This window comes from Gopherus flavomarginatus, chromosome 12, assembly GCF_025201925.1.
Source record: "Gopherus flavomarginatus isolate rGopFla2 chromosome 12, rGopFla2.mat.asm, whole genome shotgun sequence".
NCBI classification, from domain to species: Eukaryota; Metazoa; Chordata; order Testudines; family Testudinidae; genus Gopherus; species Gopherus flavomarginatus.
Window position 1 is genome coordinate 30,917,364 of NC_066628.1, and position 22,067 is coordinate 30,939,430.

The 22,067-nt window shown below is 47.0% G+C and overlaps 1 protein-coding gene across 1 annotated transcript in view; it reads left to right on the forward strand.

Annotated features, from left to right (window-relative positions):
* Positions 1-10,179: 10,179 nt before the first annotated feature.
* CDRT4 (CMT1A duplicated region transcript 4) overlaps positions 10,180-22,067 on the forward strand; it is a 59,584-nt gene continuing 47,696 nt past the window's right edge. The window contains exon 1 of the mRNA XM_050919462.1: positions 10,180-10,446. Within this exon, the coding sequence (XP_050775419.1) occupies positions 10,338-10,446 (109 nt within the window). The 5' untranslated portion in view covers positions 10,180-10,337. The remainder of the gene's footprint in view (positions 10,447-22,067) is intronic.

The window sequence follows — 22,067 nt, forward strand, 5'->3', positions numbered from 1 at the left end:
GTGCATTGTCAGAGCTAGGTGGAGGCCCCAACTTGAAACAGCAGGAAGTGTTGCAAGTCAGGATTTAGGTGCCATGCCAGAACTCCGTATATAATCAAGAACTATTGCAGCAGGTGGTGTTGCAGGTCAGGTTTTAGGTGCATTGGTAGAACTGCATGAATTCAGAACTGGAGCAGAAATGGTTACTGCAAGTCAGGATTGACATGAGAGATTCATGGACAGATGACTGTGTGGGAAGCTTACAGAGCTCTTGCCAGCATGATGTGCATGAGCGCCATCCAGGGCTCTTATTCCCCTACTTTCCTAAACATCAAATTCACTCACCATATTTCAAAAAAACAATATCTGGCAGAATTTCACATTCCTCCTTGTGGCCTTTTATTTCTGGCCTGTTCCTTTCTCTCTTTGCTTTGTAATGTGACCAGTGTGACATTTGGGTTATTAGTACAATCAGTCATCAGCTTTCCCTGCCATCTGGAATCCTGCCACAACTTTCTCATTCTTTGAATATTATACATTCCTCATTTGAGAAGGGTTGATGCTTCCTTACCACACTCAGGAACATGAGCTAGAAAGACCCCAAGAAAATATCTGCCGTGTTGTTCAAGCTAATATCTATGCATTAGAGCAGTGTTTCCCAAACTTGGGACACCGCTTGCGTAGGGAAAGCCCCTGGTGGGCCTGGCCGGTTTGTTTACCTACTGCTTCCGCAGGTCTGGCCGATCGCGGCTCCCAGTAGCCATGGTTCACCGCTCCAGGCCAATGGGGGCTGCGGGAAGCGATGGACAGTAAGTCCCTCGGCCAGCGCCGCTTCCAGCAGCCCCCATTGGCCTGGACCGGTGAATCGCGGCCACTGGGAACTGCGATCTGCCAGACCCGCGGACGCGACAGGTAAACAAACCGGCCAGGCCCAGCAGCAGCTTTCCCTACACAAGCGGCGTCCCAAGTTTGGGAAACACTGAATTAGAGGAAATCCCATTATCCGTGAGTATGGTTTGAACCATTAATAATAGCAAAAGTAGCAATATCCATGCAGTGTAATATATGTGAGTAAATTCTACAGTGCAGACATTTAAAAGGCCATTTGTTATATCCAAAAGGTTCCTTTAATTTTGTGGCAAGGGAAGAAGTAATATGGTAGGAGAGATCAGAGTTGTTGAATATGTCTCCTGTATTAACCGCACATCTCTTTTCTGTACAGCTGCTTTGTGTTTGGATGGGGTTTTATTGCTCTTGGTTTGTTTCATGACTTGTGAAACTTACCCAGTAGTTTTATTTTCAGAAAAACAAAGGACGTTTGTATCCTGCCCAAGACATTTAATATGCAGCTCTACTCTGAGATGTTACTGTGTAAAAACAGCACCTTCTTTTATTATGATTAGGCTTTACCACAGTGTACATGTTAAATAGTAAAGGCCACAACCCTATTAGATCCCATTGTGCTAGGTGCTGTACAAACATAATAATTGACTGTCCCTGCCCCAAAGGCTTACATAACACATTGGCTCTTCATATGTATTCAGCCTCATAGACTGGCCTGTTAGGGATAAAAATAAGCTTTGACTATTCTGTACTACTGGTAGCTCTATGAAGCCAACACAGTTGGATGCTGTTCTGATTCATGCATCTTCAACAGAAATATTTAAAAGGGTCTAAATTCTGCTCTCACTATAAAACAGAGGAATCCATTGACATCAGCTACTCCAGCATTACATCGGAGTAAATGTACTTTCCAACAGCAGGATCAAATTCCACCCTCAGTGATTTCTGTGCATCCCCATGGAGGGCAGACGTTACTAACTGGGGCCAGGAAGGGCAGGTGTTGTTAAGTACAGAAATGGTCTGCGACTGCAGAATCTTTGTTACCATTTGCAACAGGATATGTGTGATCCATCTGGATCTCGGAAGGACTTCAGATGGTAGACTGGGGGGTGCCTGTGTAGAGTCCTACCTATAAACTCCATTTTCTCCTATGCTTTTTGGCAGGATTCAGGGACCAGGCAGGAAAGAGTTCAGAGTCTGGAAGATCCAGGCACCAAGAACTCACCAGGTGATCAGAAAGCAGGAAGCAGGGAAGAGGAAAGTAGGAGCCAGAATTGGGAGGAGGTTGCTTTAATCCTAGGAGATGGTGGATCAGAAATTCAGAGTGAAGATGTTTGTTTGAGTAATCTCACAGCATAAGCTGGCATTGTTACAAAAAGCCCTATTAATTAGTATACTAACCCCACCCCAGACAGCATGTTCCGGGGAACCTGGTTCTTTCTTGGTTCTGCAGAACCTCTAACACGGGGCTGATTAGATGCACCTTCCCCGCTGCCCCACTAGTTGCTTTTGGCTGGCTGCCACTGGTGTTTTAATTTATGACTTATTTACATTTTTCAAATGCTTCCAGTTCTGGGGATCCTGGTAAATACTGAGTGTGAATGCTGGGTGGACAACCACGGGAGGCCCAGGATGCGATAAACTGGCATGGGTTGGTTAGCAAATAACCTTGTATAATCATGAAATGAAACTTGCCTGATTCTGATAAGATGCAAAGCAAAGGAATAGGCGGAGGCAGTGAATAGCTCCTGCTCTGCATTCCCAGCTCCATGAGGATGGGAGGAAGAGAACTGAGCAAAATTCTCTGGCCTGGACCATGCAGGAGGTGAGACTAGATGATCATGATGGTCCCATCTGGCTTCTCTCCGTGGTATCTCTTGCTTGCCCCGCAGCAGCAGGGTGAGCGGAGCCCAGCACTGGGTGGGGGCACAGAAATTGTTCCCCAAAATAGACCTCTGGCACTGCACAGGGCCCTCTAGCAGAGAGAGGTCAAGATATTATTTGGCAATCTCCAGTTACAGTGGCCTCGGACTGTGGTTACTCACAACTGGATTAAAGAACTGTGCACAGTCCCAGTCAATGGGGGAGTTGGGAATTCAGCCATAAGGCTGCGGGAGCAGGGACCATGTTTTCTCATGTCTATACAGTGCCTGACACATGCTGGGTACAGCTGCAATATAAATGAAGTGTAATACCACCATCCTTTTCAACACGGAGACAAATTCGCTGCTGAATGGAGCTGGACCAGTTTACACCAGCACAGAATTTGGCTCAGGGCTTTCTAATAGCTGCAAAATTGCTCACCCTTCACCCTGGTTCTTAAAGTGGCAGCAACTATAAATGCCATGGGTTTAGTCTGACTGGACACAGTGTAATCTGGGAGAGTTAGGAAGTTCTGCATTCTAATTCTGGCTCTGATATTGACTCTTTCTGTGGCCATGAGCAAGTCACTTCAGCTGTCTGCCTCAGTTCCCCATTATCAGATGGGGATAAAAAGTGACCTGCCTCACATGGGTGTTCAGGGGATAATGTTTGTGCAATGCCGGGAATATGTTTTACACCTTAACACTTGGCATTTTATCACATGGGCAAGTGCACATCATTTCAGGGCATGGAATTAGCCTGAGTCACAAGTGAGTGAAACATCCTTTCCTCTTCCACTCTCCATGTTCCATATCTAGGAAGTTCCCCAGGAGGAACACGGAACCCAGTCACTGTGCAAATAATCAGTGTCACTGACTAATGACAATTACTGAAGGCAACTGTCACTGCTAACATACGCATCACATAGGCATTCGGAAAGGGAACCCTGCCCAGGATGGGAGGCTCAGAGACTGGCCAAAGTCTGACGTCTGCTTGAAAGGTTAAAGTGACTCTTTAGGGGGTGTTCTCAGAACAAATGATTCGATTGTGTATCAGAAAAATACAACATCTGTGCCAAAGAGCCTAGCACTCAGCAACATTCACCTCTCCCAGCTCACAAATATACTTGACTTCTTGCCTAACTGAAGGCCAGTGCTTAATGGTGACGTGTGTTGTCCTGTCATTTCTTTTTGTCAATCCTGAACAAAGCAGGGAATGTCTCTCTAAGATTCTGGGAAATTGGGAGAGGAAGAGATGATATACTCCCAGGAATATTTGAACTCTAGAGCGCTCTTGGCAGCTCAGTAGTTTCTGGTGACAATGAGTTTCCCTGAGACTATGGATCACCACACCTAGCTTCACAGATCCAGTAACCACCCCAAACACACCAGGAAATCTGCTAACTACAGCCAGGCACTCAGCTACCACAGGATACGCTCCGAGGAGAATGTCTGGGATATACACCTTAACACACTTAAAACTGCCTTCACCAAACAAGGATACTCCACCAGAGAAGCAGATCGCATCATGGAATGGGCCATCCAAATACCCAAAGAGAACCTGCTTTAATATGGAAACATAAGCCCCTCCAACTACACACCCCTACTTCTGCCCTACCCTTACCAACTACCTGAGGGGGGTTCCAAAGAGGATGGAGCTAGGCTGTTCTCAGTGGTGGCAGACGACAGAACAAGGAGCAATGGTCTCAAGTTGCAGTAGGGGAGGTCTAGGTTGGATAATAGGAAAAACTATTTCACTAGAAGGTGCTGTTACCTAGGTGGAGAATGGGTTACCTAGGGAGGTGGTGGAATCTCCATCCTTAGAGGTTTTTAACACCCGGCTTAACAAAGCCCTAGCAAGACCCACTTGAGAAAGGCCTGAGAGGCGGGCATGTAGGAGTAAGACTGTAGACCGCAGAAGGGTGGTGGAAATCCACATTGTAAATAAACTGCACCAGGTTTTTTACCAACACAGAAGTCTCTGAGCAGTTTGTGGACTTGAGCAGAGGCAGGAGTGAGGGGGCCCTGCCATATTTACCCACCTTTCAATTCTCATATTAATCCCCATCTTCTCCAATTTAATAATTTACCATGTGGAACTGCTTCAGATACCTTACTGAAATCCAGGTAGATTAGATCTACAGCACTTCCTTTGTCTAGGAAATCACAAAGAAAGGAATCAGGGGGGTCTGGCACGATCTACCTTTTGTAAAACCATGTTGTATTTTATCCCAGTTACTGGTTACCTTTATGGCCTTAACTACTATCTCTTTCAAAACTTGTTCTAAGACTATGCATACAATTGAGGTCAAACAAATGGACCTTTCACTATTGGTTTTAATTTCCTTTGCAAGGTCCAGCTCTGCTTGGCTTTTGGCACTTCTCATGTTTGCCCTAACAGCTCTGATCTCCCAGAGGTAGCTTTCCTTGCTGATCCATCCCGTCTTCCGTTCCTTGTAAGTGTTTTGCTTTCTCTGAATAACCTCTTTGAGATGCTTGTTCATCCAGCTTGGTCTGTAACCCTTCCCTATGAATTTTTTCCCTTTGCTTGGAATGCAGGCTTCAGAGAGCTTCTGCAACTTTGACTTCAAGTAATTCCAAACCTCATCCACATTCAGATCAGTGAGTTCTTCAGTCTAGTCTAATTCCCTTAATATTTTAAAGTTGCCCGTTTGAAATCAAGAATCCTACTTTCAAATCTATTTTTGTTTATCCTTCCTTTTAGTTTCCTCAAAAAGCAGAGGACATTGGATCACTCGCTGAGGGAGGGGGACTCACAGGAAGAGAGAAAATAGCCCTGTGTGCTAGAACAGGAAGCAGGAGTTCACTGATAGGTTCCGCCCCAGTGATGATCAAGCTTACTCAGCATCTCTGTTGGACTTCAAGGGAACATAACCCAGCATGGGAGGGGGCTGGGGAATTGAGCACACAGCTGTGCCATTGTGGTTTCTTAATCTACCGCTCCCCCTGCGTGTGCTGTCAGTCCTTTTGCGACATCTGTGGCATGAGATGCAGCATTACACACACAGTTCCTGAGCTAGGGAGGGGGGATCCTGCCAAATTTATTACTTAATCCAGGCACACCATGTGGTTGAATCTTTCCCATGTGTAGTCATATACTGAACCACACCCAACCTCCGGCATTGAGTCTTCACCCACTCGCTGCAGGTGAAATATTATTTCTTTGCAGATAGAATCGCTCTCCAGTTTAGTGTAAAAGCATTTTTCCCAGCCAAGCTGCTACCAGACAGACACTGATCCTAACAAATACCTTGCCCTCACCTGAAGTTGACCATGAGCTGCTAAATGGAAGTTCCGGGAGGACTCATAAGTGAATAGACTTAAGATCTAGAAAAGACCTGTTAGGTCAGTTACTCCACCCTACTGCCAGAGCAAAATTATTCCCTTGTCTGTGTCCCCTGTAGCTCCAGAATTTACTCTGTTAACTGTTTCATTGCTGATCATTCAGAGCATGTTACTAATTCATTAAAACTATTAAGGTTGTTTAGCTTGCAGAATTGCATTATGCAAATATATTAAAGGCCGCTGTAGTGTGTCGTAACAGGCTAAGTGACCTCTTATGTCACAATGCCTGCTCCCAGCAGTGACCTGCTGCCCCTCTTGAGAAATATTCAGACAGAGGCAGGAGCTGTGGTCCAGGAGGGCACCTGGGGTGAAGCAGCGGGGTAGAAGGAACAACAGCAGGTGCTACATGGAATAGACAAAGGCTGGAGCTTCTTTCAGAAGAGCACCAGTCATGCCAAACCCTGGGATTCGATACCAGCTAGGAGACTAACACCTGGGAGAGATTTTGCAAGGAGGAATTTAGGACTCGAATAGGACTAGCCTTCTTTCCAATGCCAGGGCAAAGAAGTGGATGGTTACAACAGTAGCAAAGGTACCATGCCCACCCCTCTATAGGAGTGAGTTAAAGGAGTAAGTGCATGTACCAGTGTATCATGCTCCATGGCATATCATAGCCCCCAACGCCACTGCTGAATATGTTTTTTGACTTAGATCCACCGATTGGTAAGGTAAACAGGCTCACTTTATTTTAGACCCAATAGCCTCTGCTGTTCGAAAGTGGCATATTTTTATTATTTGTTTTCCTGTATCACCTCGGAGCCCTAGTCCTGGACCAGGACCCCACTGGCATAAGGCCACTGATTTTAGGGGACCTCTGCTGATTGACCCCAGTAGATAATCTGGCACACAGCCGTCAATGACCGCAGAAAGGGATGTGAGAAAATAACAGAGCATCCTTGCTGGGGCAGTAGTTCCGCTTGCTATGCACTGGCACTGGCAGTTGCTATCTCTTTAAGACCATGGGGCTCATTGTCACTAGACTGATTCTGGGATGGCTGTTGCTAAGGGACGAGCTTGCTCCAGTGCTATCCCACTGGCCTTGGTGCAGAAACCTTCTGCACATAAAACTCCTCTTGGGGAGCACGTTCTGTTTGGCAGTCAAACAAACCAGCCCAATTTTCACATGCAGACACCAAAGCAGGATGTCTGGAACCTACCTCTCGGGCCCTTATGCCTGTAGGATGGACATTTATGCTCCACCTGAGCATCCAGGACTTGGACTTCCTCTTAATGTTCCCATGTTTGAAAACTGGGTCCACTGAAGTGAAATCTAATCATCCAGAGAGAGGCAAGATCACCTCCCCTTCTGTTCACCTTGGTTGACACAATCTGGCAACATGGGCCCAGATCTTCAGCTGCATTCAAAGACCATTCAGCACAGATCACATGGAGGAGGCAGGAACAAAGGTGTCTTTTGCACTCCCTCCCCGCAATCTTGGGCCATCTGTGCACCACTCGGGTCCTGTGACACAAGTTAGAGAAGCCTGAAGGCTGGTCTAAATTAGGCCAGCTGACCTAGGGGATACAGGAGCTGGGGATCACTGGACCATAAGGGAGCCCTGGCTACACCTGGTTATACTCTGTTTGTCAGTAGCAGGGCAAGGGGTGTGGTAGGAGCCAATATGGTGATCTTCACCATCACAGGTTGCCCCTGTGCTGGTCAGATTCTCCCATGGCTGGTAACTGTGATTCTAGGGCCATTTTGAGCTGGTGGGGCAGCCATGGGGTAGCAATCTCATTAGGATTCTACACAGGCTGCAGGGAAGCAGAACCTGCCAGCCTAGATCAGTTGGCCAGGAAGTGGTGTTGCCCTGGAAATCCCAGCCTACACATAGCACGGAACAGACCAGAGAAATGGGGAGTATTTAGATACTGTAGCACCCCATTTAAGAGTAGTGTCTCCTCCTCTTCCCCTGCCAAACAGAGATTTTAATTCCCTGCCAAACAAAGATTTTAAAAAAACCAAATCTCCTACTCTTTCTTCCTTTCTATTCTTATTAAAGGCCATAAAATCTCAGGCCAGCCTGATTGCCTCACCTTGGGAGTCATGAAGGATCTAAGCCATTTTTTTTCCCTTCTGGTGTCTAATAAGCAAACACGAATCAGTGCTGGGTTGTAATGGAAATCCCCTAGAAATGCATGTGACAGCCCCATGTGAGGCAAAGAAAGATTTCAGCCTCACTGGGCTGAAATCTTCCATGCTGGGTGCCTGTCTTGCGCTGAATATGTTTGGAAAAGTTCAGGCAGCCTCCTGGGAAACCTGAGTGCCAAGCCAATTCAGCAACACTGCTGGCTTTGTGCAAAGCACACTTGGCTGAAAGATCACACTCCCCCTCCAAATATTTTTAATTGAACGTGTGAATTACACGATTACTCTGATTGGAGGAGCTCAAAGCCCTTTACCAATCTGGATTGTTTCACAACTTGTCAGTGAAGTAAGTTGCTAATTATTTGTATTACAGTAGAACCTAGCAGCCCCAACCAATAGGAAGGCCACATTGTGCTAGGTGAGTGAAAAGACAACCTCTGTCCCAAGAAGCTTGAAATCTAAACAGACAAAGGAGCAGCAGGTGACGTGTCTTGGACACCGTCATAGAGCCAGTCAGTGGCATAGCTGGGAACCCCTACTCTGACTTCTAGTCCGGTGCTCTAGCCACTGAGACACAATGCATAGTATATCTACTTTATAGATGGAGAAACAGGCACAGGGAAGTTTGTGTGACTTACCCAAGGACTTCGCAATGAGTCACTCACAGCATGTAGGATTTATGTCTCTGCTGAACTGCTTGGGACCGGGTCTTTCGGCTCATGGGTCAGTGGGACTGTTTGCCGTGCCGGGGCTTGGCGGCCCTAACACGGACACGCACTGCACAGTGCTTCCAAGTGGGCGTAACCGCTGCCTGATTCCGTGGAACACCTGCGTCCAGTGGTGGCTGTGAGGGCATTTGGCCACAGGCGTGGGAGTCTGGGAAAGGGAGAGCAGTGCCCACCCTGTAGCCAAAGCGCACACAGGAGCTGGGAGGATCCAAGGCAATGGCATCAGAAAAGTGCCAAGCTTCCAGGAATCAGGGCCTGCAGCAGATCCAGTCTCTGGGCTGCCTAATGAGCACAGAGGGCCTGCAGTAGGCCCTAAGATGTGGTAGGATCCTCAGAGCTCAGGCTGCAGCCCAGGTCCAAATGTCTACACTGCAATTGATCAGCCCCTTAACCTGAGCCCAGAAGCCTGAGTCAGCTGACATGGGACAGCTGTGGGTATCTAATTAGAGGGTCCATACCCTGAATGTGGCTCTGACTTGGGGCTCCAATTCCTGACTCATGACTCCTGCTCTAAGCACCAAGCATGACCATTCACATCATGGGCGGTGCATGAGCTCCCCATTTGCGGAGGTTAGCCATGCAGCCCCGCTCCTACAGCTCCTACCCAACCCCCCTCCCATCTGCCGGAGCCCCAAACCTTCTCCCAAGTACTCTGAAAAAATCCTATACTAATTGTCTCAAGCCAGGCACCCAAAATTATGGATAGTTTTGACTTTAATCTTTCTGTGCCTTAGTTCTGTATCTGCAAAATGGGAACAATACCATCCCCACAGCTCACAGGAGGTTGTAAGAAAAAAATCAATATTTGTGAAGCACTTGGATACTATAGTGATGAGTCATAGGCTGGGTCGACATTTAAAATGCTACAGTGGCACAGCTGCAGTGCTGCAGTGTAGACATGGCTGCGAAGGAGGCGGTTCTCCAGTTGCTGTGTAGAACCACCTCCCCGAGAGGTGGTAGCTAGGTCAATGGAAGAGCACTGAATGAGGCCAGAGTCCTGTGGAAGAAATATGATGTGATCATGTAATAAAGACTATCATGCATACACACAAGGGGTCTGAATTAAAGTTGCACAGGCAATCTTCATTCTGGCATTTCCTAATTTTAGAGTGCTTGGCTTTGCAACATTAATAATGAGGTGGGTGGGTATGGTGGATCTCCCCTCCCCCTTTTTATAATGTGTGTTTAAGGTCTGATCCAATGCCCACTGCAGTCAGGGGAATGACTCTTACGAGCGTTTGTTAAGGCTTTGTGCCTGGTGGTGTACTAAGTAACTACCACAATTCCCTGTGAATGGGAGTAATGTGACGTCCCTATAGTAACACAAATTGTTTACTGGCACTTGTACAACTTCCTTCAATCTGCTCTCGGCTAGCAGGCCTCTGAAAGGAAAATAGCTGAAAATGTTTTTGGTTGGGAAGCCGTCTGTGATCAATGTTTTGCACCCCGTCCGCTTAGTGAGAGACAGAAATGGATGCTTTTTTAAAGGAAATCTTGGAGCCTTCTCAAAGGGATGCGTTCAACCACCTGACACAGATGGAAACAGCCACTGCTTGCAACTTTAAGAACTCACTGAAAGGTAAGATGACTGCTCTGTGGGTGATGTAGCTTGTACCTTCCCTGGTTCAATTCAGCTGCCATGGAAGTCAATGGCAAAGCTCCCTTTGAGGTCTGTTGGAACAGGAGTGGGCATGCAAGCTCAAAGGTTAAATTCATCTGCAGCTGAGCAAATATTGCAAAAAACAAGCCCTCTAAAATGCAGTCAGACTTGAATAAAGTCACTCTGACTGTGCTCGCTCCCCTTGTGTGCTTGCTTTCCACAGATACTCTAGTGCCCAGTTTACTAGTATGAATACTCACTGAGTGTGAATGTTAAGCAATGATCGGGGTCAGGGGGTGCGGGGAGCAGATACGCTGAGCTCGCTCATTTAACTCAAACTGCAAAGAATGGGGCAGACAATCCCCCAAACTGGTGGCTATTCTAATACTCAAATTCACCAAGCCAGCAACAAAACAGCTTCTACAATACCTTACTGGTTACCTAGAAGCCAGAAATACAGTTCCCCTAAAGCAACCCAGTGTTGAGCTCTCACCCAGACAGCCAAGTAAAATATGATGAAGATTACTGAAAATCTTGTTCATCATATGAAAAGTTCTACTAATCCCAAAGGACCCACCAGGTCAATGAATATTTCAGATCTTACCCAAATACATGCTTACAACTAATTCTTATTAACTAAACTAAAATTTATTTAAAAAGAAAAGACAGCGTATTGGTTAAAAGATCATTCTACATACAGATATGAACAGAGTTCTTAGGTCAGTTTCATGGTAAGGATGGTGAGCTTTAGAGTTGTGAAGAGTCTGTTCTAGAATCAGTTCCATAGGTTATATCCATAGTCCAGTGTCCAATATCCAGAATGAAAGTGGAAACCTCAGTTTTGTGACTTGAACTTCTCCTGATGAAGCTTAAGCAGATCTGAGATAACAGGATCAAGGGCCTGAGAGTAGCTCAGTGAAGAGATGAATTCGTCCATTGACCTAGTGCTGTTTATGCTTGGGGGGTAAGGGGGTTAAGTCCTGGGGCAGAGCATGCCTTAAAATCCACTGCTCAAATATTCACCAAAAACAGATTGCAAAATATAGAGCCAACCAGGGACAGTGAGAATTTTTTGCTGTGAACTTTTCCCTTGACTATGCCGTTTGAAAGTTGTGCTCTTGTTGGTTAGTTCATTCAATCAATCAATCAATCAATCAATCAGGGAATTAAATCAAGGCCATCTGACTTATGGAACTCAGCAGGAAGTTTGAATATGCACTAAAAGCTGTTTGGAAATTATCCGCAGACCTGTCATTATTCACTGATTAACTTTGTGATTCATTTCCAATATACTGGAGAATATTGGAATTTGTTCATGGACAATTAAACAGAAAGAGATGAAATCGATCAGATAAGTTGCTTGTCACAAATCATTTGCCCACCTGTAAATTCTGCCCTCTGAAGTCCCCAGTGAGTGACTGTACTTGAGTGGAGAAAATTGGGCCCAGGATTTTAGCTTATTCTACAGGGTCTTGCGAGTTAGGATCACAAGGTGTGTAACTTCCAGCAGATGGCATGAAGATGATTCTCAGTGTAAATCAGTATGGCTAAATGAGAACCTAGCCCAAAGTAGTCTAACATTGATTAGTCCTCTCTCTAAGCAGGTTTAGTATGAACACAGTAATGGTTAAACTTATTTTCACTAGGCAGGATTACTGTCTCCCTAGCTAAGTGCATTGTTTTGTAGTTGATTCAGTCCAGGGAGTCAAATATCAACACGTTATCTGTTTAGTGCATGCTGTAAGAAGAGGTGCAATTGTTCTTTACTGGGAATTTGCTCCGTTGCCTCTCAATGAAATTGGAAGTAGGGATGGTGCCAGAATCTCAAAGCAAAGCATTGAGCTGGCAAGTCACCCACTATATGACTGCCATGTGCTAGGATTGATTTCATGGAAGGACAGATGCAGCCTGGCTTCCATTCCCACTGAAGGCCTTGTACGGCCATTATGTGGTTACATACCTCTGCAAATGTGGACAAAACTATTCTGCAGAGCTGCCAAGTCGCTCTGCGCTTCAGAAACAGCAGCAGCGACTCTGCACAGTTTGCTGGGCACAGGATTTTGAAGAGAGCTGTTGATAGCAGCTTTTAGAGGAATGGCTGGGGGGCGGGGGTGGAGTGGGGAGAGGGGAAATCTGTTGTATTTAGCCATTAATGTCATGAAGCTATCGGTTCTAAAGAGAGGTGATATTTCACAGAGACTACTCGTATTCCAGAAGTGGAAGAGCACAACATAGCAAAATATGGGTGTGTGACTTCTTGTTTTAATTTAAATGTGTGCAAATACAGCCATACAATCTAGGTGATGTTTGGACATTTCTACTCCAGATCTGTTTTCTGTCCAAACTGCAGCCTCAGCCTGTTTCTCTGGCATCTCCTTGTGGATGTCTAGCTATCAGCTGGAGCTCAGAATGGCTAAGACTGCGCTCTCTATCCTCACCCAAAGCTGTCCCACTACCTCCTACTGTGGATAGCACTGCCATTCCACTTGTCACTCAGGCTTGTAACCTGGGTGTCATCTTCGACTCAGACTTCTCCTCACAGCCAGGCTGTCTGAGTCTTGGAGCTTCTTTCAGCAGAACATCTAAGATCTGACCTTTCCTGTCCATCCACACAGCCAACGCTCTCTCCTCCTGGATCTCAGCTCGCTTTTTCATTATTGCGGCACCGTTCTCTTCGGCCTGGACAAAGGCTGTTGTGTGCTGCTCATATCCATTTAGAAGGCTACTCCAACAGTCATTTTCCTTGCCCATCGCTTGGACCATGTCATCCCTCTCTTAGCGTCCCTCAACAGGTTCCCCTTTCTCTATTGCATCAGACCTATCTCCACCTACCTATCATCTCTCATTGGTTACTGAAAGATCAGCTCCTGTCTCTGATTACCCGGATATGATGCCAGCCTTCCCTGCCCGCTTGTTCAATGTTCAGTCAAGCACCTTTCTGCTTTCTCCCATGCTGCCTCACACACTTGGGAGGTGGCTGAGTATGACCCTTAGCCTCCCTGTGCCTCAGTTTCCCGTCTCTCAAATGGGGATAATAGTATTTATCCACCTGTGTGTTGGGAAGACAAATTCATCAAAGATTCTGAGGCACTCAGACACTACAGGAATGGAGGCCGTATCAGGCTTTTAGATATCCAGAATGGAGCGTGGGTGGTAGTATACTGTCAATGACTGGTAGAGGGTCAGAACATCCTCCCTGGAAGCTCATAGCATCTCTAAAGCCAATGTAACGGTCCCTTGAGAATTCCTCCTGTGGTGGGGCATCCTCTGGGTGCTGCAGAGGTGCTGTGTAAAATAGTCATTTGTGAGAGGCTTAGAAGGAGATCAAATGGCCTGGGGGCTGAGTAATCGTCTACAGACCCGTCAGTCTCTCAGTCATTAGAGTGAATGCACTTACTTGTTGGGAACTAAAAGTAGTTACTGTTCAGTGTGAAATGAGTCTGTGCAACAAATTCAACCCTCGCCTAAGTCATCATCAGCAGGAGTTACACCCACTTGCTAATGTTACTGCATGCTCCAGAGCAGGCTCTCAGCTGGGAGGATTGAACCCAGGACTTGTCAATCTAAATGCACAAGGCACTACTGCCACAAGTGAAAGAGCCAGCTGTGTTAGCTCAGGCTGTAGCCAGCTCAGCTGTTCTCTGTGACCTCAGCGCCACACAGAGTGGGTGTGGGTTACACCAGGGATGAACTTGACGTTCATGGTGTGTGGGTATCTGCATCATCGAGCCCACTTCCATGACTGGCACTAACTAATACCCTTAGTCTCAGCACAGAGGGCAAGGGCTGGTGGTGACTGGCCAGCCCTGGTGCCGATGGAGACCGGGCAGTAAGATGGGAGTTGCTAATACCTGTGCTGTGGACAGATGGAAAAGGGCACCCTGCAGAACTGTCAGCATGACACCTGTCTCCTTTGCTGGGGCTGTGATTTTTCAAAGGCTGTTTGGCACCCAGCTCCCATTGACCTTCAATGAAATTTGGCTACATGGCAAATCCAAGCCTAGGTTCACCAACAGCTTCAAAAAACGGAAAGCCTAGTCCAGTTTGTGTTGGTGGAATTAGAATGCAAGGGAAACTCCGAAGAGGGCAGCTGAGATGAGGGAAACAAAGAGCAAAGGGAAGAAGGGTGAGGAGTGTGGTACTTTCTCCAAGAGATACTCCTTAGAAATTGGATAGATGGGTCGGGAGCCCCTTGTGGTCCCTAGCAAGGGACAATTGAAACAGAAGGAGGAACTCTCACTCCAGAGACCACTAACAGCACAAGATGTGATCCTGAGCCACCAAGCTAACAAGGGCTGCTGCTCAAGGCGATTCGCTTCAGTATCAATCAGTTCCTTTTCCCATTAATTTCCATACATGATTAAAGCAGCCCCACCTGTGGCCTTTTCTTTTAGCTAGTGCACATTGCAACAGTGCCTGGATGTTGTGTGTGCGTGCGTGCGTGCGTGCGTGCATGCACCATTCAGCAATTAACTCCAGCTTCAGCGACACTATCACATATCTCAGAGGTATATCTAGTAGTCACACCCAGAGAAAGGGTCACAGCCATTGTACTGCCCCACAGGCACTTTGATTGAAATTGAAGTTTCTCAAACAGGGGTGGCCACTTGTGTAGGGAAAGCCCCAGGTGGGCCAGGCTGATGTGTTTACCTGCCCCGTCCGCAGGTCCAGCTGATCGCAGCTTCCACTGGCCGTGGGTCGCTGCTCTGGGCCAGTGGGAGCTGCTGGCCAAGGGACGTACTGGCCGTCACTTCCAGCAGCTCCCATTGGCCCAGAGCAGCGACCCGCGGCCAGCAGGAGCTGTGATCGGCCTGACCTGCGGACGGAGCAGGTAAACACACCAGCCCGGCCTGCCAGGGGCTTTCCCTACACAAGAGGCGACCCCTGTTTGAGAAACCCTGGTCTAAATCCTCTCCCTAAAGGCCAACTCACTTGGCTGCATGCTTGTGGACTGCAGGGGGGAGGAAACTTTCCTCCCAGGAAGCCACGCTGCAGTAGCCCAGCGGTGAGTGTGTGACAGGTCTCCCTCTGTCCAAGATCTGAAGGTACAAGTCTAGCTGTGGAGCCTTGGCTCTTTACCTGTAGCAGCTCATGTGTGTAGCCATGGAGGTTCCTGGTTCAATCCTGGTGTATGGGTCAAGCTAGCAGCCATCACATCACTTTGCAGCAAATACTTCATCTGAAGAACTGGAGTAATTACTGCAGCCCCTCTCTGTGGCATGGGGGAGGAAGAGGGGATCCACATAATAGCCTGTTCTCCACTCCTGCCCCCAAAGAACCCCTGGAGCTGGGCCCTGGGGCACACAGGAAGCATGCAGAAGGGAGCAAGAGTTGGGCTCTTTACAACTGTGGGACCAACTGGCGGAGGAAGACAGAACCCAGCCCCCTTCCCTCATGAAAGACAGACTGTCTCCAAATTCCAAACAGCTGGCAGCAGAGCAGTCACGCTCTGGACATCTTGAGGTGGGTGGGGCAAGTTTCTTTTTAACCTATTTTTCTTAGCTCACGTCGTACTGTACGCGTCCATCAGCCTGCAGATGTTTCTGTTGCCACCCACGTGGTAGAGGTTACAATAACACTGTCTGAGCCCTCAGGATCAGTGACCGTGGGCTGCGGAACACCGCCTTAGAGAAAAGGATGCGCTTATAAAACCAGCAAAGCCATTGGCATTCACTTAGCACGGCCAAACTTTATGGCTTCATTTGACAGGCAAAAACACTGGCGGGTCTGCTTGCCATGCGGCTTGCAATTTCTCCCCAGAGGCGAGATGTGCATAGTTACCAGGACACAACAGAGAGGCCATCTCCAAAGCCTTGCTGACAACTACTGGCTGTCAGAGTGCTGGTAGGAGGCAAATAACGTGTACTGTCTGGAGACAGATATATGCATATGTTGTTATAAGCTTGGAGTCCTGCCCAGGGGGACACAGAAAACAGATGGTGCTAGTATTGTGACCTGCGGCTAAGCTATAGGCCTTCACTGCCAGCCCCGTGACATCAGTTTCCTTCTTACACGGGCGGGCCTAAGCAGTCTGGCTCTCGGCCTGTTACAGAGGCCACAAGGCTGTAGCTAGTAAATTGAGGCACGTTTACTACAGCTCCGGTCGGTTCAGCTAATGGTTTATGCCTCATCTAGTAGAATTGTTGGGCCAGGTTCTCTGCTGCATGCAGAGCCAGGTGCTACCAAGGAACTGGTTAATACTCCCTTATTCTCTGCCCTGCCCTGCCGCAGGCCACAATAGCCTGGGGGCTGCTTATACCAGCAGGGGACCATACACAAGCTGGAGTGCAGTGTGCTCTTCTGGTCAACTTCCATACATTCCACCCCAACACATCATAGACTTATCAATTTTAGGGTCAGATGGGACCATCATGATCATCTAGTGTGACCTCCTGCGTATTGCAGGCCACAGAACCTCACTCATCTACTCCTGTAATAGACCTCTAATCTCTGGCTGTGTTACTGAAGCCCTCAAATCATGGTTTAAAGACTTCAAGTTACAGAGAATCCACCATTTACACTAGTTTAAACCTGTAAGTGTCCCATGCCCCCTGTGGCAGAGGAAGGCGAAAAACCCCAGGGTAGCTCTGCCAATCTGACTCGGGAAAATTTCTTCCTGACCCCAGATATGGTGATCAGTTAGGCCCTGAGCATGTGGGTGAGACCAACCAGCCAGACACCTGGGAAAGAATTCTCTGTAGTAACTCAGAGCCCTTTACTTCTAGTGTCCCATCACCAGTCATTGGAGATATTTGCTGCTAGCAGTCGCAAATGGGCAACATGCCATTATAGGAAATCTCATCATACCTCCCTTCCAGAAACTTATCAAGCTCAGTCCTGAAGCCAGTTAGATTTTTTGCCCCCACTGCCCCCCTTGGAAGGCTGTTCCAGGACTTCACTCCTCAGATAGTTAGAAACCTTTGTTTAATTTCAAGCCTAAATGTGTTGATGGCCAGTTTATATCCATTTGTTCTTGCGTCCACACTGGTGCTTAACTTAAATAAACCCCCTCCCACCCTGGAATTAATCCCTCTGATGTATTTCTAGAAAGCAATCATATTTCCCCATAGTCTTTGTTTTGTTAGACTAAACAAGCCAAGCTCTTTGAGTCTCCTCTCATAAGGCAGGTTTTCCATTCCTCAGGCCATCCTACTAACCCTTCTCTGCACCTGTCCCACCTGTGTTAGGGGCTGCAATGAGGAAGCATGCTCAGTGAAGGACCCTCAGTTCTTCAACTTGCTTCCACAGCTGCTTGAGCAGAGTCTGAGGTGTATGAGTGTGCACCAGCTGGGGCGCAGGTTCTAGTGCACACCAGCATGTTGGTGTGCACTAAAAGTTCCTTAACGTATGTTATATCCTTGGGGGCAGCCGGATTAGGAAGAAATCACTTGAGGTAGAGAGCAGACAACTAACAAAACTACCATTTATTTACAGACACAGAGCTCACCTAATCGGCCGAAGCTGGCTGGGTTATCCCCTAATAATCTAACTCAGTTGCCATAGGAACAAAAACCATGACAACCAAATACACAACAGCGTGTGCTGAGGTAGTCCCGTTTCAGAGTACTATATCAATGCACACTAGGGAACATTTACTACGCCAGCAAGGTCTGCGCGGACAATTAGATCACGGCACGCAATTGTACGTTAGAACTCACAGCCCAGCTGGTCTGCACTAAGACATGGGGTAGCCAAGCTCTGAGTTTGTTGCCCTAACTAATTAGACCTTTTCAAAAGGTGTGTCTAGGAAAGATTGCTGTTTGGGAGGAGGCTGTTGGTTCCTTTAGTTGAGTGTCCATTTTGTGTTGTATTAATGAATGAGGTCTTTGGTATATCACCTACAGGTGGCTGGGACTTGTATTTCCTCCTGCATCCCACCTCACCCCCAAATCCTGACAAAAATGAAACCTCCTTGTTTTCTTCTAAATGTTTCCATCTCAATTTTTGGAGGTTTATTTGAAAAACTGAAAAGTTTCTAGTTTTTTGGCAACTGAAATTTTTTTAGGGGTTGGTGTTTGAAATAAAACCCCAAAATGTTAGATTTTAGCCATTTAAAAAAGTTGTGTACATTTCCATTTTGTTGACAAGCCACTTTTCATCAACCTCCCCCCCAAACACAAATACAAACCCCTCACCCCAATTTAAGCGCACAATTTCCAATCATCTACAATAACATAAAGAGATATATAAATGGCGTCTGTCCATTGTGAGTTCAGTAGCATCTTTTCTGGTCTTTGAACTCGCATTTTATTTGTTCCAGTGTTGGTGTCACTCTGGCATAACCCTAGATAACTCGGAAAGGTGATAGACCACAAGTGTCAATGAAGCCCTCCTGTTGTAGGCCTCAATGAACCAGTGTTCCTCCATGTTAAACACTTTGTGTAACCTAGTGTAACTTAATGTACTAATAGCTGCAAAAATGTAGTGTTAGCAGTTAGTTTTGGTTGTAACAGCCAGTTCTCTGCTGTAATACACTGAAGCTCGGCTAAAGCCCGCTCAAGGCCGTTTTAAGATACTGTGTACATGTCTCAGCAGCGGAGAGGGGGGAGGAAGGGGGAAGTCAAAAGATTAACTGAGAAAGGATACTGCAGCTGGATGGGAAAGTACAGGGGAGTAAAAGATCAGCTAGTCAGCATCAGAAGAGGAATACAAGAAGAAGGGTATAAATATTCCTGCCCTGCCTGTGTGCTGTGTGCAGGATCTGAGATTGTTATTTCTCCCTGGCACCTTATTTGAGCTCAAATAAATTTGGTTGTTTGCTTCTCCACCCTAGTGTGTTTATTGGCGCTTAAGCACTCTAGGCAACGAACCACTGTTGCTTGCCTCTGGCACTGATGTGTCTGCAACACCAGGAAGTAGTGAAGATGCCAGAAATGTGACAATGCCTGGATGATTGTCACTCACATGATCACTGCTGGCTTCATGAGTATCTATCTTCAGTGGGCGGAGCCGAGTACATGAATTCAATTAGAAATGGCTGACATTTTCCTTGGGACTCTAACACTTGCCAACATACAATGTGCTTGTTAAGTGTCTGAAGCACACACTATGCAAAAATGCAAGGTGCTGGAACCTCCCAGTGGAATAGATATTTCATCAAGTTTTCCCGTTGGGATTGGGTCAAGATTTCTCTGAGCTGGATTAAATGGGGAAAGTTTCTACTGTACTCACCTAAGCCAGGCTTCCGTCTACACAGCTATTTATACCAGTGCTAACTGGGTGTGCAGTGTCTGAACTCTACACGCTTCCATAGATGTATCCTAAGTGGGTGCTGGAAAGTGATATATTGAGGAGCTTGGAGACAGAATTTCTCTATCAACAGAATAAGTAAAGCTTGAGGCAACAGCAGTACAAGGTTCTCCATCCACTACTGCCCATCTGCCTCAACCCTGACCTGGAGAAAGAAGCTCAAGGAGAAATGTTCAGTCTTCATGACTGTTCAGTCATTGGTCTCACTGCTGAGACTACCTAGATGGGAGGGTGGGTTTGGCAGGTGGACATCTGTCTGTTTGAAAATGGACCAGGCCCTTGTATTCGTTAATCCACACAGGCCATCAAATGGACAGTTGCAAACAGAGCTGGCTGGAAAAATGTCTTTTATTTCCCAGTAAAACATGTTGAATGAAACATTTTTATTTGAGATTCTTCAGGGGATCTTTTGAAATGAAACAAAACTGAAATTGTAGTTCCGTTTTGATTCAAACTGAAATTTTTGTTTCTTGTTGTTTTTTGAGTACCAACCTGAAATGAAAAATGCAGTTAGAAACCAAACCAAAGATTTTGTTTAAAAATTTCCTATAGAAAATATTAGTCAAAAATGGCCCTTTCTTGCAAATATATTAAAAAAAAAACCAAAAACCCTCTCACCCCTATGGGTGGTATGTGTCTTCCTCAAACTCGGGTCCTCTACCAGAGGCCTGGGGGTTTGAGGGTTCTGCGCAGTATCTTAGCTGTTCCTAGCACTGCACTCTTCTGGACAGAGAGCTCTGATGTTGTTCCTGGGATCTGTTGGAGCCACTCACCCAGCTTAGGAGTCACAGCCCCGAGTGCTCCTACCACCACTGGGACCACTTTGGCCTTCACTTTCCACATCCTCTCTAGTTCCTCTTTCAGGCCCTGGTACTTCTCCAGCTTCTCATATTCCTTCTTCCTGATGTTGCTGTCACTTGGCACTGCTATATCTATCACCATCGCTGTCTTCTGGTCCTTACCTATTACCATGATGTCTGGTTGATTGGCCAGTACCTGCTTGTCCGTCTGGATCTGGAAGTCCCACAGAATCTTAGCCCTGCTATTCTCCACAACCTTCTGTGGAATCTCCCATCTGGTCTTGGGAGGATCTAGCCCATACGCTGTGCAGATGTTCCTGTACACAATGCCAGCCACTTGGTTGTGCCGTTCAGTGTATGCTGTTCCTGCCTGCATCTTACATCCCGCCACTATGTGTTGGACTGTCTCTGAGGCCTCTCTGCACAATCTGCACCTTGGGTCCTCTCTAGTGTGGTAGACCCCTGCTTCAATGGATCTGGTGCTCAGTGCCTGTTCCTGTGCTGCTATGATCAGTGCCTCAGTGCTGTCTTTTAGTCCAGCCCTTTCCAGCCACTGGTAGGATTTCCCAATGTCAGCCACCTCAGCTATCTGTCGATGGTACATCCCATGCAGGATCTTGTCTTGCCATGGCACTTCTTCTGCTTGGTCTTCCTCCCATGTCTGCTGCTGCCTCAGGCATTCTCTCAGCAGCTCATCTTTGGGGACCATCTTACTGATGTACTCCTGGACGCTTCGGGTTTCGTCCAGGACAGTGGCTTTGACGCTCACCAAGCCCCGCCCGCCTTCTTTCCGGCTGGTATACAGTCTCTGGTTGTTGGACTTGGGGTGGAAACCTCCGCGCACTGTGAGGAGCTTCCGGGTCTTCACATCGGCAGCCTCCATGTCCTCCTTTGGCCAGCTCACTATACCGGCAGGGTATCTGATAACCGGCAGGGCGTATCTGTTAATGGCGTGGATCTTGTTTTTCCCACTGAGCTGGCTCTTCAGGACCTGTCTTATCCTTTGATGATACTTGGATGTTGCTGTCTTCCTTGCCTCCTCATCGTGGTTTCCATGTGACTGTGGGACGCCAAGGTACTTGTAGCTGGTCTGTATGTCTGCTATGTGGCCTGCTGGTAGTTCCACCCCATCAGTCTTGACTACCTTCCCTCTCTTCACTACCATCCGGCCACACTTCTCCAGTCCGAATGACATCCCGATATCCTCACTGTAAATCCGCGTCAGGTGGATTAGCAAGTCGATGTCTTGTTCATTCTTAGCATACAGCTTGATGTCATCCATGTAGAGGAGGTGGCTGATGGTAGTTCCACTCCTAAACCCATACCCGTATCCAGTCCTTGTAATTATCTGGCTGAGGGGGTTTAAGCCTATGCAGAACAGCAGTGGAGACAGTGCATCACCTTGGTATATGTCGCACTTGATGGCCACTTGTGCAAGCTGCCTTGAGTTGATTTCCAGTGTTGTCTTCCATAGTCCCATTGAGTTCTTGAGGAAGGTCCTTAGTATCCTATTGACTTTGTATAGCAGCAGACATTCACAGATCCACTTAT